Below are 24,941 nucleotides of genomic sequence, written 5' to 3' on the forward strand. Positions count from 1 at the left end.
TGTTCCATATAAATTTCAGGAGTGCTTTGTCTATTTCTTTGAAAAATGTCATGGGTATCCTGACAGGGACTGCATTAAATTTGTATAGTGCTTTGGGCAGTATTGCCATTTTGATAATGTTAATTCTCCCTATCCATGAGCAAGAGATGTGTCTCCATTGCCTAGTGTCCTCCTTTATTTCTTGAAGTAGTGTTTCATAATTTTCCTTGTATAGGTCCTTCACCTCTTTGGTTAAGCTGATTCCAGGTACTTGATTTTCTGAGGTACTATTGTGAATGGGATTGCTTTTTTAATGTCTCTTTCTTCTCTTTCATTATTTGTATATAAGAAAGCCATGGACTTTTGGGGAGAAGAAAGATGGAATAGAGAAGGGATCGCTAAGAAAATGATGACTGGAGAAACCAGTTGGGATGGGAGATGCATGCCGAAAGTAGATAATGGACCAAACATGATGACCTCTCAGTATCTGTGTTGCAAGCTATAATGCCCAAAAGTAGAGAGAGAGTATGGGGAATATTGTCTGCCTTAGAGGCAGGGGGAGGGTAGGAAACATGGGGTATACCAGGGATATTGGTGTTGGGGAATGTGCACTGGTGGAAGGATGGGTGTTTGATCATTGTGCGATTGTAACCCAAACATGAAAGCTTGTAACTATCTCACGATGATTCAATAAATTTTTTTTTCTTTTTGGGTCACACCCAGCGATGCTCAGGGGTTACTCCTGGCTCTGCACTCAGGAATTACTCCTGGCGGTGCTTGGGGGACCATATGGGATGCCGGGGATCGAACCCGGGTCGGCCGCGTGCAAGGCAAACGCCCTACCCGCTGTGCTATCGCTCCGGCCCCAGATTCAATAAAATTTTAAAAAAATTAAAAAAAAGAAACCACCTATTGTGATGCTAACAGAACAAGAGAGGGAACTTAAGTGCTTCGGATGTTACTTTGGAAGAGTAACTATGTCTTGCTTATCACCGTATCACGTCACAGTGTCTGCTATAGCAGGAATCCACACATTGAATCTTGTAAAATTAATATCAGATGCACCTCTGGGTACTTATATAATATCATTAAATTCTCAAAACATGATGATTACTAGAGTATGGGAGAGGGGCAGACAAGGTGAGTGAAAGGAGGCAAAAGGAAAAAGGTACAAATTTTCAGTTTCAGTAAAGTCCTGAGGTCTTTTTCAGTCAGCGACCCAAAGATGAAGCAATCAGCGTCTTGTTACTCTCCAAACCTTTCCCATCCCTGAATTCCTCCGACATGCAAGCAGAGTACAGGAGAAATGGCACTGAAACAAAACACTTTGGAATGTTTAGGATTTCATTAGGCAGAGAAGGGAGACGTTGAGGGTAGATACTTACCCTGGAGGAAAGAGGAAAAGCAGTGGGGGAGGAGAGGAGGGAATTCCAGGCTCTCCTACAAGCCAGTGGGCTGCTATTACCACGGGAAGAGACCTGGAAGCACCACTGGGTGGGTGTCAGGAAGTTCTAAGCTAGAGCGCGATGATCAGACTTGAGCCTTAAGAACTTTGCTTTGGGAACTGAAGCGACAGCATGGCAGATTGACAGCATGCTCTGCGTGGAGCAGGCTCCGCTTCTATCTCCAGGACTGCATGGCCCCCTAAGCACTGTCAGGAGTTACCCCTGACTGCTGCCAAGAGTAGCCCCAAGTACTGCCAGGTGCGGTCCTCAAATCAAAATAAAATAGGAACCTTGCTTTGGCAGCAAGTCCTGATGAACTAGGGTGAACTAGGGAGGAGGCAAGAATAGTAACTAGCACAGGGACTGAGAAAATAATAAAAGGGGGTTGGGTGCCTTTGGGTCAAGGCATTTTCTGAACACCCTCCAAGTCCAGGTCAGAACCTTCCCACATACTCCAGCCATAGACAATTGCACAGGGCAGAATTCTAACTAGGATAGACCTGCAGTGATTCCTCTTGGCTTAGCACTGAGTCACAGGACATCTTGCTGCCTAAAGGACTCAGGAATGTCACGGTGGTGAATGAGTCCATTTTCTAGCCTTAAGGTTTGTCCCATGGAGCTGAAGTCACAGCCAAGTGTCCCTGCACAAGGAGGAAGTCGGAGGAGTTGACCTTCAAGATTTTTCCTAGCAGGAGCCAGTGGAAAGAGAGGGGGATTCAGAATCCCAAACAATCCTGTGTTCCCTAAGTCTCACCCTGCCAGCCACTCTGTCAGACCTCTTTCCCTTCCTATCACTCTCTGTCCCTCATGTAAATGCCCCTTATCTACATGTATGGGGTCAGTTTTATCCGTGAAACACGAACACTCATTTCTGTTACACAGTGCTCCTAAGGAGCTATTAAAAGAACATGCGAAGCACATGGCACACGGAACTCGGTAGACTCCGTGAAAAACGCATCTTCGTACATCTTCATCTTGTCCACAGCCGCAGCCTGGTACTTCCTCAGCACCTACTCTGCTTGGGGTCGCCTCCCCGCACCAAGCAAACTGCTTCCAGTCCCAACCCGAAGAAGGTGGGGTCCATCGCCTAGTGGGTCTGGAGCTGGGGGTGAGAATGACGTCGCCGGGGTTTCTACTGCTCCCGGATGTGCCTCTCATTTTGCACGAGGCTCAGGGACTAGAAGAGGGACTTTGGCTGGCAGAGGGGTCCCCCTGCTCTCTCCCCTGGGCGGGCGAGTGGAGGTGAGGTGGGAACACTGACAGAAGACGAATCCCGGGTCGACTCTGGGCAGGAGCTGGACGGCTGGGGATGGGCGCGTCATCCAGGCAGAGAGAAGGGCATGCCAAGGGCAGGACGCATGCAACTGGCGGAAAAACTTGGACGCAGCGGGATCCGGCTGGGTATCAGGCCTCGGAGACAGACTTGGAGCCAAATTCTAGCAGATGCCAAGATGCGCGTCGCCCGGGTGGGCCGAGAGCGGCCGCAGCAGCGAGGCTGAGCTCGGCGGTGGCACAGCCACTTGATTTCAGCGGTGGCGCGGCCAACAGCCAGGTCCCGATCAGTCGTAGCCCGGTCGCTACAAACCCGCCTAGCGTCCCCTTTCCTCCCGCCTCTCTCGGCGCCGTCCCTTCCAGGGGGGCCGCCTCTGCGTGCCACCTCTGCACCCCGATTGCGCCCGCACCCCCTCCACACCCCCAGAGCCCGACCCCCCGCCGCGGCGGCGCGCGTGCGCGACTCTACAGCGCAGGCGCACGGCGCTGCCGCAGCACAGGGCGGGGGGAGAGGGGCTGGAGGGACGCGGGTCCCCGGCGCCTACCAGGTGCCCGTAGACGTCGGCGGGCTGCAGGTAGAAGGTGGCGTTGAGCAGCTCCTCCAGCCGGCGCGGGACCTGGTTCTCCTGGTAGTACCGCATCGCCTGCCGCCGGAGCTTCTGCAGCTCCCGGGCGCTCCCGGAGCCGCGGCGGTCGCCGTCATCCCCCATGGTAGGAGAGCCGAGGCGACCGCGGGGCTTGGCCAGGGGGGGACCCCGCCGGCGTCCTGCCCGTCGCTAGGCGACGCGGCGCGCGCTCGGCCGCAGTTCTCGCGAGGCTTCCGGGCTCCCTGCCCGCGCCCCTTCCCCTCCCGGGCTCATCCCGAGTAACGGTCCCCGCCGCCGGGGACCCCTCGCCTGGATCCGACTAGCAGCCCTTCCCCGCCTCGCAATCATTGCTTTCCCCCGGCCCCTCCCCACCCCCACCCCCCAGCCCTGATGGTTTTCCAGGTGGGGGAAGATGGAAATCTACCTGATGCGCTTTTTGGCGGGCGCCGTGGCCGGGTCCCGGCCCCGGGGTGGGCAGGGGGTGCCCCGCTGCACCCGCTGCCCCTTGAATAGTGAGCTCCCACCGGGAGGCTTTGGGGGACCCGCTCCCCTGATCCGGGAGGGACTTTAGAACTCAGGATCCCGCCCGAGCGGGGACCGTGCAGAGACTCATTCATCCCGCGCCAGTGGCGCAGTGCGCGGCCCGGCCGGCCGGGGCTGTCCAGGGGAGAAGGTGCGCCCCTTACCCCTACCCCTACCCCTACCCCGCCCCCCACACACACCCCGGAGCATCCCTGGGGTGAACCCCCTAGAAGCGGAGGTGAGGTGGGAGGCAGCAGCGTGGGGATGGATCTTAAGGAATGATTTTGGCTCAGCCAGGCCGGGGTTGCGGGGTGTCCCTGGCCACGCTTCGGGAGAGAAGTGGGGATGGAGGACCCGCGTTGGAGCCCTGCGTCCAGCACTTGGACAGCTCCCAACTCTCCTGCCCAGGCGTCCCGCGCAGTTATGTAACTTGCCAGCGCGCGCCTCGGGATGCTCCAGCTGCCTGCGGGTGCGCGGGGGTGGTGGAGAGGGTGGTCTCTCGCCCTGCCCGCCCCTCCTCCCACCCCGCACCCCTTGCCTGTTTGTGTTTCGGTCCTAAGCTTGATTAAGTTAATAGAGCGCGGAAGGGGCTTCAACCTTGTCTGGAAAGTCGTCAGACCTGCCCAGAGACACAGTGGCGAGAAAGCGCTTTGATAAATGGTATTTTCCATAAGGCACCCAGAGAGGTATAAAAATACGCTAGGCTATAAAAAGGATTGCGTGAGCCCAGACGGCTCTCTGCTGAACTCCCTCCCCCTTTTTCTCCCGGGGTCCAGGGACTGTCCCACTTTCTGGGCTGTTACTGGGCCCTCCCTGCTCCTCCTCACTAGATGGGGACCCCTCCCCGGCATGAGTCCTCATCCCTTCCTCTGGCAGTGCTTGGGGGCCACAGGGCCACAGCTAGCAACCTCTGGGGGGAGGGGGAGGGCACACATTGCCTTATGCTCTACCACTTTTTGAGTTATTCTCCAGACCCTCATTTGACTTTTTTTTTTTTTTTGCCTTGCCAGGGTTTGAACCTAGGGCTTCACACATTTGAGGCAAGTGCTCTACCATTGAGCCAAACTCCAGGCCCTTCAGGCCCTTCATATGCCATTTCATTGAAATACCAAAAGTTGCCCAGACTGAGATCATTGTGTTCCTGGATCTCCCCTCTTTGGCCTTGAGTCCTGTGTTCCATGAGGCCAAGGACTCACCACTAGGACTCCAGCATCAGTTCCCAGATCAGTAAACATTTGTTTGACAAATGAATGGATTTTATGCAGAATAAATGCTTAACAAGTACTTAAGATAATCAGATGTTTTAAAGTTGGGTAAGTCAGGAGTATACCAGCCTGGAAGGACATAAGGATTTGTTTTTCGGGAATAATAGGCATAAGAAGGGAAAGGAATAAAATATGTCATTCCAAGGTATGCCTTTGGCAAAAAAGTTAACTTCATGGATGAAGCTCTGGAGGCAGAATGGAGATGACCTTTAAAAGAGGTGTTTCAGAAGAGTAAACGTCACTCTTAAAGGTGGCTCCCTCTTTGTTGGTAAAACCTGATCTGCTCATTGGAGTTTACATCTGTCATTGGCAGTTAGTTTACTGAACCTTCTTTGGTAATCTTCCTAGCAGACCTTCCCTGGCTTCTCTTTGTCTGCTTTCACCTAATGCCGTTATCTGTGGCCACATAGGCAAGTTACTCAGCTTTACCTGTTTTCTCCCTAATCACCAAAGGACATATTAGTAATTTTCTCCTTTTCCTCATCAGTCTGTTTGAAGCTTGTTGAATTTTACCCAGGGGTTATCAGATAATTCTTTTGTGCCCCAACAGTGGGAAACATCCAGATTTCTGAGTACAGGGAAAGCAAGATAGAAGTAGTGAATTCATAAGTGAACTGTAGCAGACGTTGGATTTGATGAATTCTTCATTACTGAGAGTTCAGGAGACTCAGACCGGAAACAATATAGAGAAAAGGTCTTACAGAAATGGATGAGAAAACAGAGAGAGGGACATTACTTTGAAGGACTGGATATAGGATTCGGGAAGCAGAGATGACTTGTAGAATTCTGTTACAGTTGATGGGGGAGAGAAAAAGCATCATCTGATTTTGATGGAGAGAGCACAGTGCATTGGGTTTTAGATGTGGGGGACTCTGGTGTCCCTGGGAAAAGGATGGAAGCTATCTACACTGAATTGAAAGTTAAGGAAGAATCCTCTAAAGGGGAAAAGGCAAATAAATTCTCTTGGACTCAGCACCTGCATGTTAGGGAAGGAATATAATTAGGACAAAGGAAGAGAAGGAAAGGCCATACAAAACGAACACAAAAATCCATATCAGCAGGGTGCAGAGACCTGGCAATGTAGTCCAGGTGACCATTTGTGTCTGTTGCACAGAATTGAGTCTGAAGGATCACGCTTAGCTAATTGTGTTGTTTGGGATGCGATGGCAGAGGGCTGTTACGGGATCAGATGGGGCTTTTCTTTTCATAGATTGACAGTATAGGATTGTGAATACACGAATAATTGTGAATAATACGAAAGTGAGCGTATTATTGTACAATCTTGAAATTTTAAATTAAAAGTATTTGAGGGAAGGGTATTAATCAAATAATGCAAGAGAAGCAGAGGCAACAAAGAGATTATTAGGAAGCTGGTTCTTCCCTAATATTGATTATTCCATCTTTTCAAATGATAAAGTGATGCAGGGTGAGGAAATAAATCTACCATCACTGTTTACTTCAGTCATTCCATCAACAAATGGATGCCTATGGTGCCAGGCACTATTGTAGGCAAGGAAGAGACAGTGAATACATTTCTTCCATTCCGGAGACTTCTGATGACATCCAGAAGCTCTTACACATGAGTAAGTCACAGGGATGATAAACCAAGATAATCACGGTCCATGGAAGCCTTTTGAAAAGTTGCTTGATGTGCTGAGGGTTTATTAACAGCCTATTCCTCTTGACAGATTGAGTAAATAAAAGGATTCTTCAGGAATATCCCAGATTCCTATTCCCAACAGATGTACGTACTAGCATTTTAGTGAAAAAAAATGTATTCATGCATCTGCTTAGTTTTGTACAGACTTTCATCATCGATGACTTGATGACCTTGATTTCCATCTCATGCTCATGTTGCTGCCTCGTGGCCAGGAAGCTTCCGGAGTGGGAGCGCTTGCAAGGGATCGGGTGTGCTGCTAATCCTAAATGGATTCAACTGGGCAGTTGAGAGGAGGGGGCAGGAAAGGAGGCAGAAAGAAAGGATCCAGAGGTATAGAAAGTCCTTAGAATATACTCAGGGGGGGCTAGTCAGGACAGGACAGGGTTGTTACTCTCTTACCTCCGGAAAGAGAAGACATTCAAGATAGAGAGGATGGAGCCGTGAGTAGTAGCTTCTCATATCTGGGGAGCCCTCATTAAAAGGCACTTTTATGGCCTATGGGACATGCGTGGTGTGGCACAAGGAACATTTGCGTGGGGATTAGAAAAACCTAGATTAGAATTATGTCGTGTCCCCAAGACCTTCTAGGAACTGTTCAACAAGTTGAGTGGGTTGGACAGTTTCCTAACCCTTTTTGAGCATGAAACGTGAACAAGACATTTAATGAAGTGCCCCTGGCACCCTGCCACATGATAGGGGTGATAGGTAGTGGCTGAAGTCGGCTACACATCTGGAGACAGTCATTCTTCCGTGGTCATTCATGGAAAGCGTACAGAGGCCCAACTACAAGCAGAGCTCCTTCAGTGTGGGGAGAATGTCTTACGCACTTGGGATCAAACCTGGGCTGGGATTAAGCCCACTGAGCTCTCCCCGCCCCTCTGCCCAGCTCGACATTGGGAATTGCCAGATCCTGTCCCCATCCCCCTGGACCTGGCAGGGGACCTTGATTGAAATGTGCCAAAGTGGGGGCTCTCCATCTTAGGGAGCTTCTGTTTTGTCACTGTGATCCAAGATAAACTACCAGGACAGTGGGCTGGAACAATAGCACAGCGGGTAGGGCGTTTGCCTTGCATGTGGCCGACCCGGGTTCAATTCCCAGCATCCCATATGGTCCCCTGAGCACCGCCAGGGGTGGTTCCTGAGTGCAGAGCCAGGAGTAACCCCTGTGTATCACTAGGTGTGACCCAAAAAGAAAAAGAAAAAAAAACCTACCAGGACACATCAAGCTACTTCTACTTAACTAAACTAAAAATCCCTCTCGGAGAAAACAAACTATTCACATGCTGCATTTCAAAAAGAATTTCTGGGCTGTGTCAGACAGTTCCTCCATGAAGGAGAATGGAGAAAAAATGGAGTTGTTCGTTTTCCCCGTCATCCTTTCCAGCACCTTCTGATAAATTGGAACGGGTTTGCCATGACTGTAACATTCACGCGTGATTTTGCCGATGTTATTTTGGGGATGCTACCAAGGGCTTGTTAATTCTTCTTTTTCTGCACTTGCCATCTGCTGAATACCATTTTTCATAGGGAACTAGTGAGCATGGTTGCTTAGTGCCTTTGATTCTAGACCTGTAGAGGCTGGAGGCAGAATAGATGGCTGTAGCTCCGCTTCTTCATCCAGAAAATGGGAGTAAAAATGTCATCCTTCCACACCCAGCTGTCACGAATGAGAAATATGATTGCCAAGCTAATTGCAATACAAATAGCTGTCAATTCAGTGCTAAATACTAGAAGTAGGAATGGTTTGACTAATGACAAAAAAAAATGTGACTTGTAATTTGATGTTTCCATTATTAATGCCTCCTGGCAAGAGTCATTACTACTGTAGCAGTAACAACAACAAAGCCCCCACAGCAGCAGTTACCGCTGATGGAACAATTTTACATGCCTGGTTTTCTTATGTCATCCCCTTGAATCTGCATAACAGCCTCCGCAGGTAAGTGATTGGCCCAGGGCTGCACAGTTAAGTCAATAGAGAGAGCGGATTCGTACCCAGGAGGAGCCAACTCTGTCCGCTTCCTCTCAGGTTTTAAACTCCCCGCAGTGGTCTGGCTCAGATTGTTAATCACAGGCGCTTTATCAACTTGTACTGCCCCTCTCAGGAGCCGAGGGCCTGGCTGAATGGTGTGAATCCCAGATCACTGATTTTTTTTGGCCTGTGCTGCACGGTTAGAATCACTTGTGGATTTTTCTGCATTATAATAGAAACCTAAGCGCCCTTCAAATTTTAGCACCACAACTAAAGTTAGAATTATTTGATTCACTGGGCTACAGTATTGCTACTGATACTTGGGCCATACCACAGACCTCTTCAGTTGGAACTTTGAGGGGTAGGAGTCTATGCATAGGTTACTCTGTGTGTGTGTGTGTGTGTGTGTGTGTGTGTGTGTGTGTGTGTGTAAGTCGGTAATATCATTAGAATATGTATGTGCTATTATGTGCTACCAAGATGAGAGCCAAAGATATTTCTCCGTGGATCCATGTCTGACAAAGAATGGCTCAGGATGGTCTGACCATGGGTGGAACCTGAAAGGCACAGTAGTCTCTCGGGCTTGGAATCACAGGGGGGTCAAGTCCAGGTTCTTCAGTCCCCAGATATGCGATTCAGGGCAAGTTACTTAACTATTTCCCAACCGACCTGCCAATATGTTCAACTTCATAGAATTGCTGCGGCATTTAAAATCCCCTGTGTGCTTCCTCCCACCGCACTCAGCACAGAACAAATGATGTTCTCACCAGCGAAGTTAAGGCGATGGAAACCTCGTCCTGGTTTTATCTGAACATCTTTTTCCCGCTTTGCACAGGAATTTAGACGGCACTGAATAGATAGAGATGTCTTTAGAAACAATATCCACGACTCCCATATCAAAGCCTCGGATAGCCTCACTTGGATTTGAACCTTTCCTGATTGCACACACTTATAGTGCTGATGTGCTATTTCTCTCTTGCTTCCCACGTTAAGGCAGAAAACCGGGGTCAGAGTCACAATGCGAGTGTTCCGAGCTGGAAACCTGTCAAAGGCGCTTGCAGAGTTCGCCTCCTGGTCATTTGTTCAAAGGGCTTTGACACAGAAAAGCGAAAGATACTGCTGGAGATGCGACCCTTGGCAGTTTAATTGGTATTTTTCAGAGTATAGACGCACAGTTTCTATATAGGCAGAGTGAGCCTGGGAGCAGAGCAATTACCCAGTGAGTTCAGACAGTAAAGAGACGAGGAAAAACAACAAAAGCAAAATGCAATTCTTTCCTCCAGCGATTTGGCCATTTTAAATCGAAAAAAAATTCACCTTTATAGAAGTAGATATAACGGAAGAGTCATTTTTGGTGACATAATTATAGGGCACATAAAGCAAATTACACATAAAATATCCTAAAAAGACCAGAGTCTCTAATTTGTACTTCTTAATATAAAAGGAGCAAAATAACAATAGTAATGGGTTTACTGTGAATGTAGAAAATGTTAAACATGTTTTCGACATAGGGGGCAGCAAAGAAGAAAGCAGGCAGATTCCTGGTGATGAGAACAGTTAGCTGCGCTCTGCAGTTGACCTGGAACGTTCCCTCTGTGCTTTTTCTCTCTCATGCAGAGACCGATTGGGTGGGTTTGATTCCTGGCCCGGGAAGCCCCTGTCCACCTACCTTGTGGTTGCATCAGTGCCGATAAACTGTTTGACTTTTATCATTAAACTTAAAACCCCGATTAAAGGGGGGGATTTTAGCCTCTCAGAAAATGTCCTTTAGGCGAATCTGCTTAAGAGGAACTATCTTTTTCTTATTAGCAAAATCAAAAGACTATCTTTACCTTTAAAAGGTGATTTCCACAGAAGGTGGGCATACAAGAACTGCCGAATGCAACATTGATATTTTATGTTGATTCACATATTGCATTGTGTGATATGTAATACCTGAATGCATAGCAACAATGCCAATTGGCACCAGTATAAAACTCTATTTCAATGTCGAAAAAAAAAAAAATAAAAAAATAAAAGGTGATTTCGCCAGCTGGGATCATGAGTCTTAGGGAAAGGTTAGACATGCAAAAGTATGTTTACAGGATTTGAAAATATTCAGTCTTGGTAATTTAGGTTTGAACTTTAAATTTAGGTTTCTTATTGGCAGAGTGCAGGATCTGTGGTGGTGGTTGTTTTTTTTTCCTTTTTCTTTCTTGGCTTGTCTTTCAGGAATTCTATTTAATTGTCCCATTTAAGGGTTTTGAAGATTCTAGTTCTTTGGATGTTAAAAAAAAAATTCTTTTTTTCTCCTTCCCTTCCCACACCCCCTAAAAAAAAAAAACAACAATCTATTCATCTATACAAGATGAGAGTTATTTCCTAAAGAATTGTGATTTGAAAGAGAAAATTCCCAGTACTTTTGGTGAATATGATTAATTTAGACAAGCATCTCAATACTGACTTGGTTGTGCTGCCTCTCCTTTATATATATGCCAGTCACATATAAATTCTTATCATTCAAGCCCCACGTAACTCCAGTGTTATTTAAGGGAACACTTGTGAATGAATCTCTAATCCCCACCTAATGTGTTAAATTAAATTAGCAGAAAGCCAGCGCGGAATTGTCTGCCTGTGCGGAATCATGAGCCCTGTTTTTAAAAGTAAATAGTGCAGTTATGCTTTTGGATTGTGTATTCATCACCGCAGGTGGCTGTAGAAACAAAAGGGGTGATGAGCAGAATTCTTTTCTCAAGAAAACAATGTCGCGGTGGTGACTCCTGGAAGCAGAGAACGTAGGCAGGATGAAAGATGGAAAATGATGTTTCTAAAGTGGAGATCATCTTTGCCTGTTGCAAATGCTGCCTCTCTTCAGCGGGAACTTGAGTCAGCCTCGCTGTGTGTTAAACACTACAGACCAGGGAGAGGAAGAAAGAGGACCCAAATGCAGTCATTTCCAGGCAGAAGTAAAGAGACAGAGAGGAAAAAAGGTTTGTGCAGGTATTACCTGAGATGAATCAATGAAGAAAAACTGAGGTTGGGGGTAAAAGTACGTGTGTGTGTGGGGGGGCTTGCCCTACTTCCATTTCCTTTTGTGCTTAGGGGGGTGCCTGTGGAGAGGCAGACAGGGGGGTAGGTGCCCACTGCATTGGCCACCTCTTGCCTCTCCCCACCCTATCCCCTGCAGGGCTGGATTTGTTTAATAGCTGCTCTTAAAGGCTGGGGGAAATTTTTCAGTTTATTTCTGAGCCATCAAGTGACTGAAGTAGTTCTCATCTGAGCTGGGTCCAAATCTGACCACCTTCATGAGAAAAGGTTGTGCAGCAACCCCCCGAACAGGGAATCTCAAAGGCTGCTCTTCCGTGCTTCTTGCCCTTTCGGAAGGAGGATCTCTGCTGCCTCTATGCTGTAAAAATCAGACTTCCCGTGGGTAAGAACTAGCATCCAGGTGGATTTCTTTTGTGATGCAAAAGGATGCCAACAGTTGCTGCCTTTTATTTGTTCTTTATGAACACGTGACTTTGGCTTGAACCATGAATGCCTAACCCCGATGCTCGATGCTCTGCCTTCTGTAGAGCAGAGCTGACGGGGTAGAGGAAAAATTTACCTTCCGGGTGCTGATGTTGAGAATTCCTAATCAGAGACTTTCTTTGGTAAGATACGCATCAGACCGTGTTTCATAGAACAAGCATGCCCATGCAAAATCTTTTCAAGTATGATATTTGTATGTCGACAAGTTTTAGAAGGAAAATTGTTCCGTGTGTGAGCATTTATTAAACTGTCTATCCAGTTAAATTTTTTTCCCTGTGTCTTTCCTCTAAGCCCATTGGAAGATTAGTAGCTGCTCTTGAGATTGTAACTCTGAGAGAGCAGGGATTGCTGTCAGAGCAAATAATTCCAAATAAGATCTCTTTTCATTTGTGTTTGACAAAGACTGCACAACCAAGTAGAATTTGCTGTGTGAAGGGAAAAGGAGACATCAAGGATGCGGGGTCATTTGTCTCGTTCACTGATACCAGCATTTCATCTTTCACCTCTGTGTGATTCTAACTCATGACACACGTCCCTTGAACTCTTTTGCTCTCTTCCAAACCCTGATGCTAAGAAAAAAACGCACCATTCCACTTCACAACATCAGACCCTGCGCTGGTAGACCAGAGACTCTCGTCCCCGCTTCTGCCTGGACTGTGGTCCTGAGGGTCATCCCCATTGCTGCTGTGTTTATGAGTGAGGCTCCTTTCTCTCCAAAATTAGACCTCAGGGCTCTGCCTCATGCCACCTGCCTCATTTACCTTGACCAAAAAAACCAAACTGAGCTTTAGCTATTTTGTTGTAGGTATCCACCCAGCAGCCCTTGGCTCAGTCACCTGGGGCTGTTCCAGTGGCATATTTTAAAGTGGGCTGTTGGAGAAGAGGCAGGGGAGGACTGGAGGCCAAGGGCCAAAGGAGACTGGAGGCCGATGGCCCGCTCCTCTGTCCATCAAGCTGTGGAGAACAGAGCATGGGGGGGGGGGTGTCTCTCCTTGGGTGATGGGGCACTTTCCTGACTTTTGTTTGGGGGGCGGTTTATTTTAAATTTAATTTTTTTTAATTCATTGGTAAACAGTTACAAAGTTATTCATGATTGGGTTTCAGTAATATAATGTTCGAACATCCATCCCTTCACCATTGAATATTTCCCACCACAATGTCCTCATTTCCCTCCCTCTGCCTGCCTTTGTGGCAGGCACTTCTCTCTCTCTCTCTCTCTCTCTCTCTCTCTCTCTCACTTCTCTCTCTCTTTCCTTTTGGGCCTTATGGTTTGTAATGCAGATACTGGAAGGTTATCAGATGTATCCCTTTACCTACTTTCAACACTCAGTCCTATCCAAAATGATCAGTTCCAACTATCGTTGTCATACTGCTTCCTTCTCTATCCGACCTGTCCTTCACCCCCCAGACACTCTTGTGGCAAGCTTCCAACCATTGACCAGACCTCCTGGCCCCTGTTTTCCCTGGCCTTGGGTGGATAGATATAGATAATGGATATAGATATAGATATAGATATATGACTAATATAGAATTTCCTGACTTTGGGAAGGAAGGAAACTTTGCACTTGTTTCTTTTCTTTTTTCTTTCTTTTTTTGGGGGGGTCACACCCAGCAATGCTCAGGGATTACTCCTGGCTTTGCACTCAGGAATTACTCCTGGCAGTGCTTGGAGGACCATATGGGATGCCGGGGATCGAACCCAGGTCGGCCACATGCAGGGCAAACAGGGGGCAGAGCAAGCTCCCCCAACTCGCCTGGCTTCCCACAAAGGCTGCTGCCAAAATGTCCATTTACAACACTCCCATGCATCCACCTTAGCCTAGCTTAGCAGGGTCCTTTTCTCCCCTGAGCCTGTGGCCTTACCTTCGTTCAGGAGCTGTAAAGTTCAAGCGAACATTTTTCCAGTGTCGGAATCCATACTTAACTGCGGGCCCCATTACCTGTCAGCCAAATGTCAGTCTTTTAACTAAAATGGACCTTAGCGTTCCCGTGTGTGGACCACTGAGATAGCTGTGGGAGAGAAATGCTAGCACTTGCTTAGTTTCCGGATCGAAATGTCCAGGATGTCCCACTGCCTATCTATATGTATGAGTCTGAGTTGCAAAGGGGCTGGAGAGATGGCTCGCAGCACGGAGCACGGGGGCATGCATGCAGGGGCCTCAGGTTCGATCCCCACCACCCACCACACCATCCCCCGAGCACTGCCAAGGGCACACAAAACCCAAGTTGAATTATGCGATGGGGAACTGTCACCCTTCAGAACAATCTCCCGTGGCCCGGATCAGGGGAGCACTGTCCAGTTTTTCCCATGGCTGTGTGTCATCCTTGGGCATGCACAGGTGAAGCCCTGAGAGCTTTTTCATTTGCTTTCTGAAATGCCTTTAGGGCCGGAGAGGGAGGACAGAAGATAGGGTGCTTACCTAGCACGTGGCTGTCCCAGGTTCGATCCCCTATGGCCTCCCGAGCACGCAGGAGTGATCCCTGAGCACTGCCTGGTGTGTCCCCAAAACAAAGACAAATTTGTGTTCTTAAATCATATGTCTTTGAATGCACGTGGAGCATCCTCACGAATGCCGCTGGGGACGAAAGTGCCAGTGAACATGACACCAGGGCAGATTCCACCTTGTCTGGCAGGTGGTTTCTCCTGCGCTGGGCAGAACCCCAGGAGGGCTGCTCAGAGGTAACCCCCATGGGGTTGTGTGGAACTTGGGGTCCTGCTCAGACCTCTGGCACGTGTGCAGAAAAGATGGCCCGGAAGTGTGCTGTGCCGTCTGCCCGCGTATTCATCCCGAACATTGGCCGTGTCCCCCACCCCAGCCCGTGCGGTGGCACCAACACACCCGCACCCCTTCATCAGGGAGTTAATGCAGAGGCACTGGCTGAGCCCACCAGCCTGGCCCCCCTCAAGTTTCCTTCTGGCGAACTCCTCCCCAGAGATGCTGCTTCAGGGGGTCCCGCCCAGCCACCCTCGCCCACTCTCCTGGTCCGACTGCCAGTGCCTGAGCCACTTCTGCTCTTTCCTCCGGCACCTGCGAGCACCAGCACGTTCCCCTGAGCCTCTGCCTACGTTTATTTTTCTTTTTGGGTCATACTCGGCGATGCACAGGGGTTACTCCTGGCTCTACACTCAGGAGTCATTCCTGGCGGTGCTTGGCGGACCATGTGGGATGCTGGGGATTGAACCTGGGTCGGCCATGTGCAAGGCAAACACCCTGCCCGGTGTACTAGCACTCCAGCCCCTTCCTGGATCATTTTTCTAGATCAGGCAACCACAGAGCAAGGGCTACTCTGGACCTCATTTCGCTTCCTTGTCTCCTTTCACAGAACTTCCCCTGGAGAGGAAGGTGTAAGCCCCCCACCTCCACGTAAGCTGCTCAGGAAACCCCCCAGTTTCCCAGTGGGGAAAGTGCTGGCACCCCCTTGGGTGTCAGTGGAAAGAATCATTTCATTCCCTTCCCACTGGGGGGTTCTGGACAGAGAAGCAGCGTCTGTCTCGGAGAAGGGCTCACGGGCTGGCCTGTGTGAGACTCTAACTGAATGGCGTGTGCATTCGGACTCACGGGGACAGCAAATCAAGAGCTGGCCCGTCCTGCGGGACTTGGTCAATGTGGGTAGCCGGGAGAGTGAAAAGGAGACAGACACAGACAGACACAGAAGAGTGAGATGGACAAAGGAAGAATGGGAGCAAGCTCCAATTTTATTTCTCCTAAGCTAGTCTTTTGTCATTGATTATCTGAGGAAGTGGGCAGAATGGGAGAGTAGCAAAGAACGCAAACGTTTAATGGAACTGGACGTGGGCCCTGATGCCAGTTTCCCCGGGCATTGTTCTGCAACCGTTCCCAAGAAGTGGTTGTTCCTTAGTTACAGGTCAGGTTGTACTGACATAATGGATCCCAGGCACTGGCTCCTGGCCCTTCCCACGCATTGACTCCCGGCAAAGAGCAAAACCTGGAGCCCCTCAGTCACCCTGGAAAAAGGTGTTGTCAGCAACAGAAACTTGTTCCAGGCCCTTGGAGAGTCTGAAGGCCACTTCCTGCCTTAAAGGGTGTCCGCAGGTATCTTTGCCGCTTTTTTAAAAAGTCCACCAATAGCCATGCCTCAGTGCTCAGTGCTCTGGCCTCATCCTCAGCCAGTGCTCTCCTGGGAGGGGCCACAGGCCTGACACAGCTTTGTCCCTGACTCGCTGAGGTAACTGGGTAGGGGGGAGGCTGTGGGGTCTTCAAAGTTAAGCAGAGAGAGTCACGCTTACTCCCCACCAGGCACGGGCTGTCCACTGTTACAGCAACTGGGCAGTCGCCCTCGATGCCCTGCATTGTCCACACCTGCCATGCTGCTTCGTGCCCAGGTACAACCCCCCCCCCACACACAGTGACGTACCCCCAAGAACTAATCAGGGGTCCACCCAAGACCCTGGAAGTGCATGGCCAGGTCCTTCTGCAGTGTGTCCCTGCGGCCACCACAACCCAGGGACGCATCTATACAGCTGGGCAGACCGAAGTGTCCCCACCCTGCTCCAAAACCCAGACCTCACTTCCCAGAGACAAAGGGCGGCTACTGAGATGAAAGTGAGACACGGCGCCCCCCCCCCACCCCGTCACCAATTCCCCTGGGTCCCCAGGACCTGGAGTCAAGAATGGTCTGGGTGGGGCTGGAGAAATAGCACAGTGGGTAGGGCGTTTGCCTTGCACGCAGCTGACCCGGGTTCAATTCCCAGCATCCCATATGGTCCCCTGAACACTGCCAGGAGTAATTCCTGAGTGCAGAGTCAGGAGGAACCCCTGTGCATCGCCAGGTGTGACCCAAAAAGCAAAAAAAAAAAAAAAAAAAGAATGGTCTGGGTGATGGAGAGAAGATTCTCTGCCCTGAAGGGATCAGTTGCATTTTAGACGTGGTGTTGGGGGGTGGGGGTCGTCGTCCCCAACCACACATAAAAAGTCCTCCTCTATGTCCAGAAAGCGGGGACTCCTCCATGGCACCTTAGCGCGTCCCCACAGGGACGCCCAGGTACTGGGAGACCCGAGACAGAGGCTTCTCTTGAGGGGCCGCCTTCCTGAACCCGCTAAGAGCTGTTCAATTGCTGTGACATTTTCAGCCGGAACGGAGTAGTCGTTGGGGAGCAATGTTTTTACAGGCAATTACTGTATATGATCAATGGAGCAATTCCCCTTCCAGAAAGGACCCAAAGCGATCAAGTTAAATCATTAAAGGGAGAAAGGGAGCGCAGGGGTGGTGGGTGGGTTGGGGGCTGGAGGCTGGGGGGCTGGGTGGTGGTGGGGGGGGTGGCGAAGAAGGAACCCCTCCATCAGCAGGTGACTGCACATCCTGTCACTGGCCCTTTAAGACAGCGGGGCCCACCCCCTTCCCGGGAGCTGTTGACAGGTCTGAACCTCCCCGGCAGCCCATTGTGGCCGCAGTAGGAGGCACCTGCAGAAAATGTGCCAAAACCAGGCAGGGAGCGAGAGCTTTTCAATAAGCTCCGCAGCTGGAGAGGAGAAGCAATACTAAACAAGCCGGCGGATGGGGCCCGCGATGGGGAAGGGGGTCAAAGCCAGACACCTCCTATCGGCTTTCCCCCTGCGTCGCCCCGCTTCAATTTGCTGACATCTTCTAGCTGGCTTTTCTCTATTTGCTTAATATGCGGAGGTATTTAGCTTAAAAGCACTAAATGTTCCATCAGGAGCCGGCAGAGCACGGCGGCTCCCCCCACCTCCCCCCAGCCCCACCTCCCCCCGCACCCTGTCCCATTTACTGTTATTAAGGACCCGGCCTGGTATTTCCACTCTTTCTGCCCCAAACGCAGATGGCTTACCTCTGCCCTCTCTCCTGCACCCCTCCTCCTCACTGCCCCCCCCCCCCCCCCCGCACTGGGTTCCTCTTGAATTCAGGACCAAGTGGAGCCCGCCCAGGGCACCCAGTGCAGGGAAAGGGCTGCTTCCAGAATATGGGTGTCCCAACTGTCCCCAGCTCAGGTCCCGGGGGGCAGGGGGGTTGCCAGGCGCACAGCATCTCAGTTCAGGGACCCCCACTGTGTCCGGCGCCCAGAAATCCCCACACAGCCCAGACAGGCTGCCCCAGATCCCTGAGGGTACCGAGTGTCCTGTGACTCCCCCAAGGACCCCAAACACTTTTCTTTGTGATCCTCCCAGGCCTTCTGAGAAGAAACAGACTCGGAGGACTGGGGCCAGGGAGGGACCCGGGTTGCTGTCGGGGGGGCTCGTGGCTTTCTGCAGCAGCCCCGGGGGATCCGGAACAGGACCCCGCATTTCCTCTCTCTGGGACACGTGGCAGATGAGTCTGGTGCAGTTCCACGGGCCCGGTCACTCCGCACATCTGAGCAGGGGTTTCCGGTTGTCGTGATATGTCCACTTACCTTTTTATTTTATTTTTTCTTCTCCCTGAAGTAGTAAGGCGTGATCTCTGTCTTACAGACGAAAGCATCTGAGATTGGGGGGCTAAGCACCCTGCCCCAGACCATACCTCGAGTAGGTGGTAAGTGCCCAGGGCCCCAGCCCAGCCAGGAGCCCCTTCCTCAGCAGCCCGCCCCTCCCAGTCTCTCTCCTTCCACACCCCCCCCCGCACCCCCCAGAGTGCTGCTGGCCACTTCCAACTGGCGCCACCCGTGGGGGCAAGGTGGGAACCCAGAGAGCGCGTGACCTCCTCACAGCGGGCGCTCTCTCCTCCCTCCCACAGATGGAGAGCGTCGGCGTGTACGGATTCTGTGGGTGCACGGCCAAGAGCAAAGTGAAGTGTGATTCAAAGTGGGAGATAGCGGCCGCAGGTAGGAACCGCCCCATGTGTGTAAGTATCAAGCCAGCCTCCGTGCTCGTGGGCCCCCGCCCGGGCCTTCGTGTGGAGCCCAGCTCAGTGCGGGTCTGCAAGCTGGCTCGCCTCGGCCTCCGGGCCCGTGTGTGCGGGCGGGCTCTCTGTGGTGGAACAGCTTCTCGCCCCTGGGCCGGAGTAGAGAGAGGGGAGAGAGGGGAGAGAGAGAGAGAGAGAGAGAGAGAGAGAGAGAGAGAGAGAGAGAGAGAGAGAGAGAGAGGGAGCAGCAACCCCCGTGTCCGCGTGCGACCTGCAGATGATCCACTTTTTCACCAGATGCGCCGCCAGTCTAAAGATGACTCATGGAGGCGCAGATGGCCCGTCACCTTTTTTTTTTTCATTACTCAGAGATGTTTGGGGGCCCCATATGGACTCAGGGGCTTTTCCCAGCAGTGCTTGTGTGGGGATCCTGTGAAGCGGGGATCAAATCCAGGGCTCCCACATGCAAGATCTGCTCTTCAGCCTTTTGAACAACAACAAAAGATGTTTTTAATTGAGTATTCTCATTCTTTTTTTAATAATTCCCCCCCCACCTTAATACTGTGGTACATGCAATGGATGTATGTGCAGTAGAATGAAAATAGGGTGTTCGTGTGTCCTGGGAAATCAAGAGAGTCTCATGAATCACTTCCCTGCAACACTGCGAGGTTGGCTTAATTACGGGGTTCTGGATCCATCTCTGAGGGACCCCTTTGAGTCAGGGTACAAATGTCTCGCCCAGCTAAGCAGAGCCTGGTATGGTCTGTGCGGTGCTCATGAGCCCAGCTCACCTCCCTGGAGGCACCCCTGGCCAGCCCACCAGCGTGTGATGGGGACCAGGGGTCCCCTCACGGGAAGGCGGGGATGTCTGTCTGCTCCTCTGAGCCCGTTTCAGCCCTAACATGTCTCCCCTCACGGAGGACCAGTCTTCTTCCTCCTCCTTCCCCAGCACCTCCCTCTAATTCTGGGGAAAACAAGCGGGCTATTCATGCAGAGAGAAAGGCTGAGACGGAGGGGGGTGGGGGGGGCATGCCACCGACAAACTCCATTGAAAGCCACTGGCTGTTCATTTACATTCACACTTTTTAAAAAATGTTAACTAATGATGTTAAATGGTTTGCCAAAGGTCCTGGCAGGTCAGTTGTAGAAGTGTCATTTCTGCCTAATTAGGGCTCTTGTGGCTGCCCGGGGCCTCCCAGTGCAACTGGTGACAAGCCGAGAGCTGACAGCTTCAATCGGGGCCAGTAGGAAGGGTGGTGCGGTCATGTTTTCCAACTTAGCCAGGTGTTTGCTGAATGCGGGGAGGGCGCCTCGTGGACTCCCAGCGCTTCTATGATCCTTTTCTCTGGAGCTGTTCCCTGGCAAGTCCTTCCCCTGCGCCTGTCTTGTCTGTGTCAAGGTCAAGAATGGGCTTTGCTAAATCAGCGCTTTGGGTTATCTCTGGGAGGTCATTAGCAGTCCCCAGCCCGGTTCCTTCAAGTGGTCTCAGACTCCAGATGCTAGATTTTTGTTTTTCCTCCCTAAAAAATCAGAAAGTAGAAAAAAGAAAAGGAAAGTTTTGGGGAGAAAACAATAATAGAAAGAAAACAAAGCCAAATGTTTTATGTATATATAATGTATAATTATATATTACATGTATTTACATTATATGTATTGTATAAAAAACTCTGCACAGCCATCTGGCTTTTGCTTCTAAAGATGTTCATTCATAGTAATCTTAAACGCTTGGAGGGGGAAAGAATTCAGTTACTATGTTGCTTAAGCATCCTGAGCCATGCTTTACCTATTTTTAAAGAAGAAAGGACAGTTGAAAAGAAATCCCCGATGGTGCCATTGGAAATCAAGCTCTTGTCGCATAGTAGGTGCTCAATAAATAATGTGTTGTTTGAGTTGGTTTCTTTTTTCCAGGAGAGAAATGATTGTCTGAAAAAACGAGGCGGGATTGGTAGCGCGTCCCCACCTTCTCGTGCTTTCTTTGTTTCTGGAAGGCTCTTTGAAGACCTCAGTTGACCCTGAAATGCATGCCCCGTTGGAGTAGCAGAGGAGGGGCTGGTATGGTTCTCTCCTTTCGCATTTTGTTTCCCACTGCTCTTTGTCTCTTCCTGTTTTCACAACTCGGAACAACCCTGGCGTCCAGGTGCCCCTGCAACGGGCAGCTGCCGCACCCAGGGGCAGCCCCATGACCGCAAGACATTTGCGGGTCCAGAATTTGATCTGGGGCCCCAACTGGACCTGGGGCATCTCTGCACCCTTCCTCCTAGAACCGGCTGGAGCAGGCCCCGCTCTCCGGAGCAGGCACCAGTCCCTGCTGAGCGGTTCATGGCCCCAGGTGGGGGGCAGCAGGCCCAGGGCATTGAACTCAGGGGTGCCATCGAACTCAGGGGTGCGGCTGTTGCACAGTGAGGAGGTGGGGGAGAGTGACCCGCACCCACCAGGGTTTGTCTATGAACGCCTGAGGGGAAGGTGCCAGAAAGGAGGAGGGACGGGAAGGGGTGGACTCTGGGACTCCCCCCTGGCGCCCTGTGGCATGCGGTGCCCCGTGGGAAGGGCGAGCCCGGCCGGTGGGCCGCGTGCAGGAGACCCGGGCTTGGCTGCAGCTGGGGACCTCCGTGGCCTGGACGGGCCGGCGGGAGGTTCACGAGTCATTCACGCACCAGCTGCGGCTTTGACGGGCCACGGGTAAGGCTGTTTCACCCAGGAGCATGGTAGCCACGAGGTGTTCATAAGGTCCACTTCTGGAACCGGGAGTGCTGCCCGGCTCTGACTGCGAATCACCCCTGGAGTGATGTGCTAGCCCCGGCTGCACGCTCCCCCCCCCCCCAGCCCATCGACCCTCCTCTGCCTGCTTTTGCTCTCCGCATCCTTCCGGAACCTTCCTCTGGGGCCCTGCTAGACCCATCCATCATTTGAGACCCACAGAAGCCTTGAGGGCGGGGCCCCTTTCCTGCCCTGCGGTGGCCATCTCAACGTCACCGTCCCTTCCCGCCATCCCTCCCCATCTCGGGATGTGTGGGCGAGAATGAAGATGGAGTTTCTCTGTGCCGGCACTTCTCAGGTCTCTCTGAGGTGTTTTCTGTGGGTTTTACATTTTTATTAATTATTTATTTACTTTTCACTTTGGGGGTCACACCTGGCGATGCTCAGGAGTTACTCCTGGCTCACACTCAGTAATTACTCCTGGCAGTGCTCAGGGGACCATATGCGATGCCGGGGATTGAACCTGGTGGACCACGTGCAAGGCAAACTCTGCTCCCTCCCCCCATGCTATCACTCCAGCCCAGGTGGGGCATTTTTGAGGTGTTCAGGTGTAAGCCTTCGGTCGTTTCATAAAGTGTTCTTCTTCCGTGAGGCCAGGAGCAGGTGGTCGTGTGTAAGAACAGCTGCCTGGTCTTGGTCTGGCAGTGCCCGTGACCCACCCGAGGCCCCCGGTGGGCACAGAAGGTAACCCCAAGTGACCGCTGCGGGCACTCAGTCCCTGCGCTTGGCTGCATGCTCTGTGGTCCGCATCTTGAAAGTCGTGGAAGCTCGAGTGAGAGGGTTCTGCGTCTTTGCTTAGTACGGGACTCTGTGGAGCAGGTAGGGGGCCCTGTCTCAGGGGCCAGTGACCCTGACCCCACCCTTGCTGCAAAGCTTGGGCTCGGGCACTGAACCTCCTCAGACGGTGTCTGCTCTGGCCAGCCGGGGCGGCCCAGGTGCCGAGATGCTGTCCAAGAAAGGCATTCTGGAAGGGTGAGGAAGGGTGGGTGCCTGAGGGCCACCTGTTCTGGTGACCAGCCACGCCTAGCACCCGTCTACAGAGGTGGGCGATCCTTCTGGAAGCACGTGCAGAAGCACTTCCTGGCAGAAGCCCCTCTTCCTCTTCCTGGAAATTGCAGCTGGTCGGAAATCCCGAGAAACACAGCCCCGGTGCCACACAGCCCCGCTGGAGGTGGGCTTCCCCCTTTGAAATGTGTCCGAGTCTCCTCCCAGCTCCGTGCTGTGTTCCCTCCCACTCACCCACTCCCCGGCCCCACGCAGAAGGGCCTCGTGGCCTGCGAGGAATAAAGCAGCAGCAGCAGAGACAACGCCTCTGAGCAACGGGGCCCAAAGGGCACTGGGGTCAAGTCCAGGGTGAGGCTGGTCCCCCCCCCCTCGGGGTCTTGGTGGATCTTGGAGTCCCCAAGGAGCAGCACCGAGCTGCCCGGCCCACCCCAAAGGCCGGGAAAGTGGGAGACACAGGCTCTCTGGGGCTGCAGCTTCCCGGGAGCCCGTTGGTATGAGCCCCCATGTCTTCTCCCAGGCAGTGCAGAGCGATGCTCCTCCGGAAGTGGCCTCGCCTGCAAGCTCCAGCTCTCCCCCGTCTGCCTGTGGCCCCAGCGGGGCCAGCGCCATGCATGAGCCTGGGTGGCGTCGACACAGCGGTGGGCCTGACGCTGGCAGGGCTGGTGGCGCTCACTTGGTGGCGGTGGCACCAGCACAGACGGCGCATGTACCGTGGGAGGCGGTGCAGTGCCTTCGAAGTGGCCGTGAGCAGCCCCTCAGCAGCCTGGGGTGAGAGGTGGCAGGCAGGGACCCAGCCTGGGCTCTGCTCTGCGGCTGTGGGGGACAGACAGCCCAGTCCGCAGGCTGCCCTGGGGACCGTTTGCTGGTCTGCAGTCTGGGGAAGCTGCCACAGTGTCCCCGTGAGTGGTGGACCTGCGTGTCTCGAGGGGTTTAGGAGAAGGGGACGTGCATGGAGTGTTTTACACACTGCCCAGGCCTGATCAGCGAGAGCTATGACCGCTGGTCCATGGTTCGGAAAGGGCTCCCGTAGCCCCTTCTTCCCCACGAGTGTTGGTCTCGCCAACGGAAGAGCCCAGGGCCACCGTCCAGAGGATGCTTATGGGAGCTGGTCCTCAGAGACACGGGACCGGGCCTGCTTCTCTCTCTCTCGGCACTTATCCAGAGCACGTGGACTCTTGGGACCTTAAAGCAGGCAAGAGAGCAAGCTCTCGGCCCCTCTGGGGCTCCTTCCTCCCCCCCAGTGGGACGTCTTGGTCCCCACCGTGAAGGCTCCTCGGAAGGATCTGCCTCCACCGTCCACAGGCTCTGACAGCGAGGTTCATTCTCTCATCCATCCCAGCAAATATCTCCCCAGTGCCTCTGAAGTGCCAGGTACCCCGCTAAGTTCTGGGGGAGCCCTTGGCACCTGGAAGACAAGAGGGGGCCCTCGGTGGAATTAGGGAAGAAGGTCCTGCAATTGTAACGCAACCATGAACAGATGTACTACTCCAAGTGGGAGTGCCCGGAAGGTTCTAGAAGGGCACCATGGATTGGTGGTGGTGCTGGAGGCAGCATCCCTGGGAGGAAGATCGAGTAGGAGACCTTGGGGTGGGGGGCGCTGAGCCATCCTGAGGTGGGGGAGCAGAATCTGCCCTGAGGCTATGCAAGATGTCTGATCCCCTCTGTGTGGATCTGGAAGACCAACTTTGGCCTCAGACTCTGTGTCCCCGTGTCTTCACGCGGCTTCTAAGCTGCCCATTTTACAGCCCCTTGTCACCTGAAGATCCAGTGTACGGCCACCTCCCCCTCACAACAACTCGGTGAGCCCTAATTCACAGACCGAGCAGTCCACTTGGGTCAAGCGTCCCTTCAGCGAGTCTAGAAGAGCACCCGGCCGGTCGCCACCCTCCCCACAGGCTCCTCAACCCCCTGAGGAAACCCTCTTCCCCTCGGCCATCATGATCCATTGCCCTCTAAGGCCTCCACCCTGCAACACATAACCAGTTGCCGTGTGTCCCCTGAGGTTCGCCTCGTCCGGGCAGTGCCTAGCCTGGAAGCCTGCGGGCGCAGTCGCCCCTGGGTGGTCAGTGGTGAGGTGAGGCCCACCCCTGCTGAAGCCAGGATCCGTGTGTCGCTTCCTTTGACTTGTGGAATGACGGCGTGGCTAGATCACATGTTGTAAAGGACATTTCC

At 52.2% G+C, this 24,941-nt stretch overlaps 2 protein-coding genes across 6 annotated transcripts in view; one reads left to right on the forward strand and one right to left on the reverse strand.

Moving 5' to 3' along the window:
• ENO4 (enolase 4) overlaps window positions 1-3,406 on the reverse strand; it is a 30,068-nt gene extending 26,662 nt beyond the window's left edge. For 2 of the 3 annotated variants that reach the window (XM_055119669.1, XM_055119668.1), the window contains exon 1: window positions 3,242-3,378. Coding sequence is in view for 1 of the 3 variants with exons in the window: in XM_055119667.1 (XP_054975642.1) it covers window positions 3,242-3,406 (165 nt within the window). In the remaining 2 variants the exon portion in view is untranslated. Of the gene's footprint in view, window positions 1-3,241 lie in introns of all 3 variants that reach the window. The other variant, XM_055119667.1, reaches the window with a different exon arrangement.
• Window positions 3,267-24,941, forward strand: part of HSPA12A (heat shock protein family A (Hsp70) member 12A) — a 125,576-nt gene continuing 103,901 nt past the window's right edge. The window contains exons 1-3 of one of the 3 annotated variants that reach the window (XM_055119664.1): window positions 3,267-3,407; window positions 18,638-18,698; window positions 18,900-18,987. In XM_055119664.1, the coding sequence (XP_054975639.1) occupies window positions 18,900-18,987 (88 nt within the window). In that variant the 5' untranslated portion in view covers window positions 3,267-3,407; window positions 18,638-18,698. Of the gene's footprint in view, window positions 3,408-18,637; window positions 18,699-18,899; window positions 18,988-20,915; window positions 21,060-24,941 lie in introns of those variants that run through there. The other 2 variants (XM_055119663.1, XM_055119666.1) reach the window with 2 other exon arrangements.

This window comes from Sorex araneus, chromosome 11 (genome assembly GCF_027595985.1).
Source record: "Sorex araneus isolate mSorAra2 chromosome 11, mSorAra2.pri, whole genome shotgun sequence".
NCBI classification, from domain to species: domain Eukaryota; kingdom Metazoa; phylum Chordata; class Mammalia; order Eulipotyphla; family Soricidae; genus Sorex; species Sorex araneus.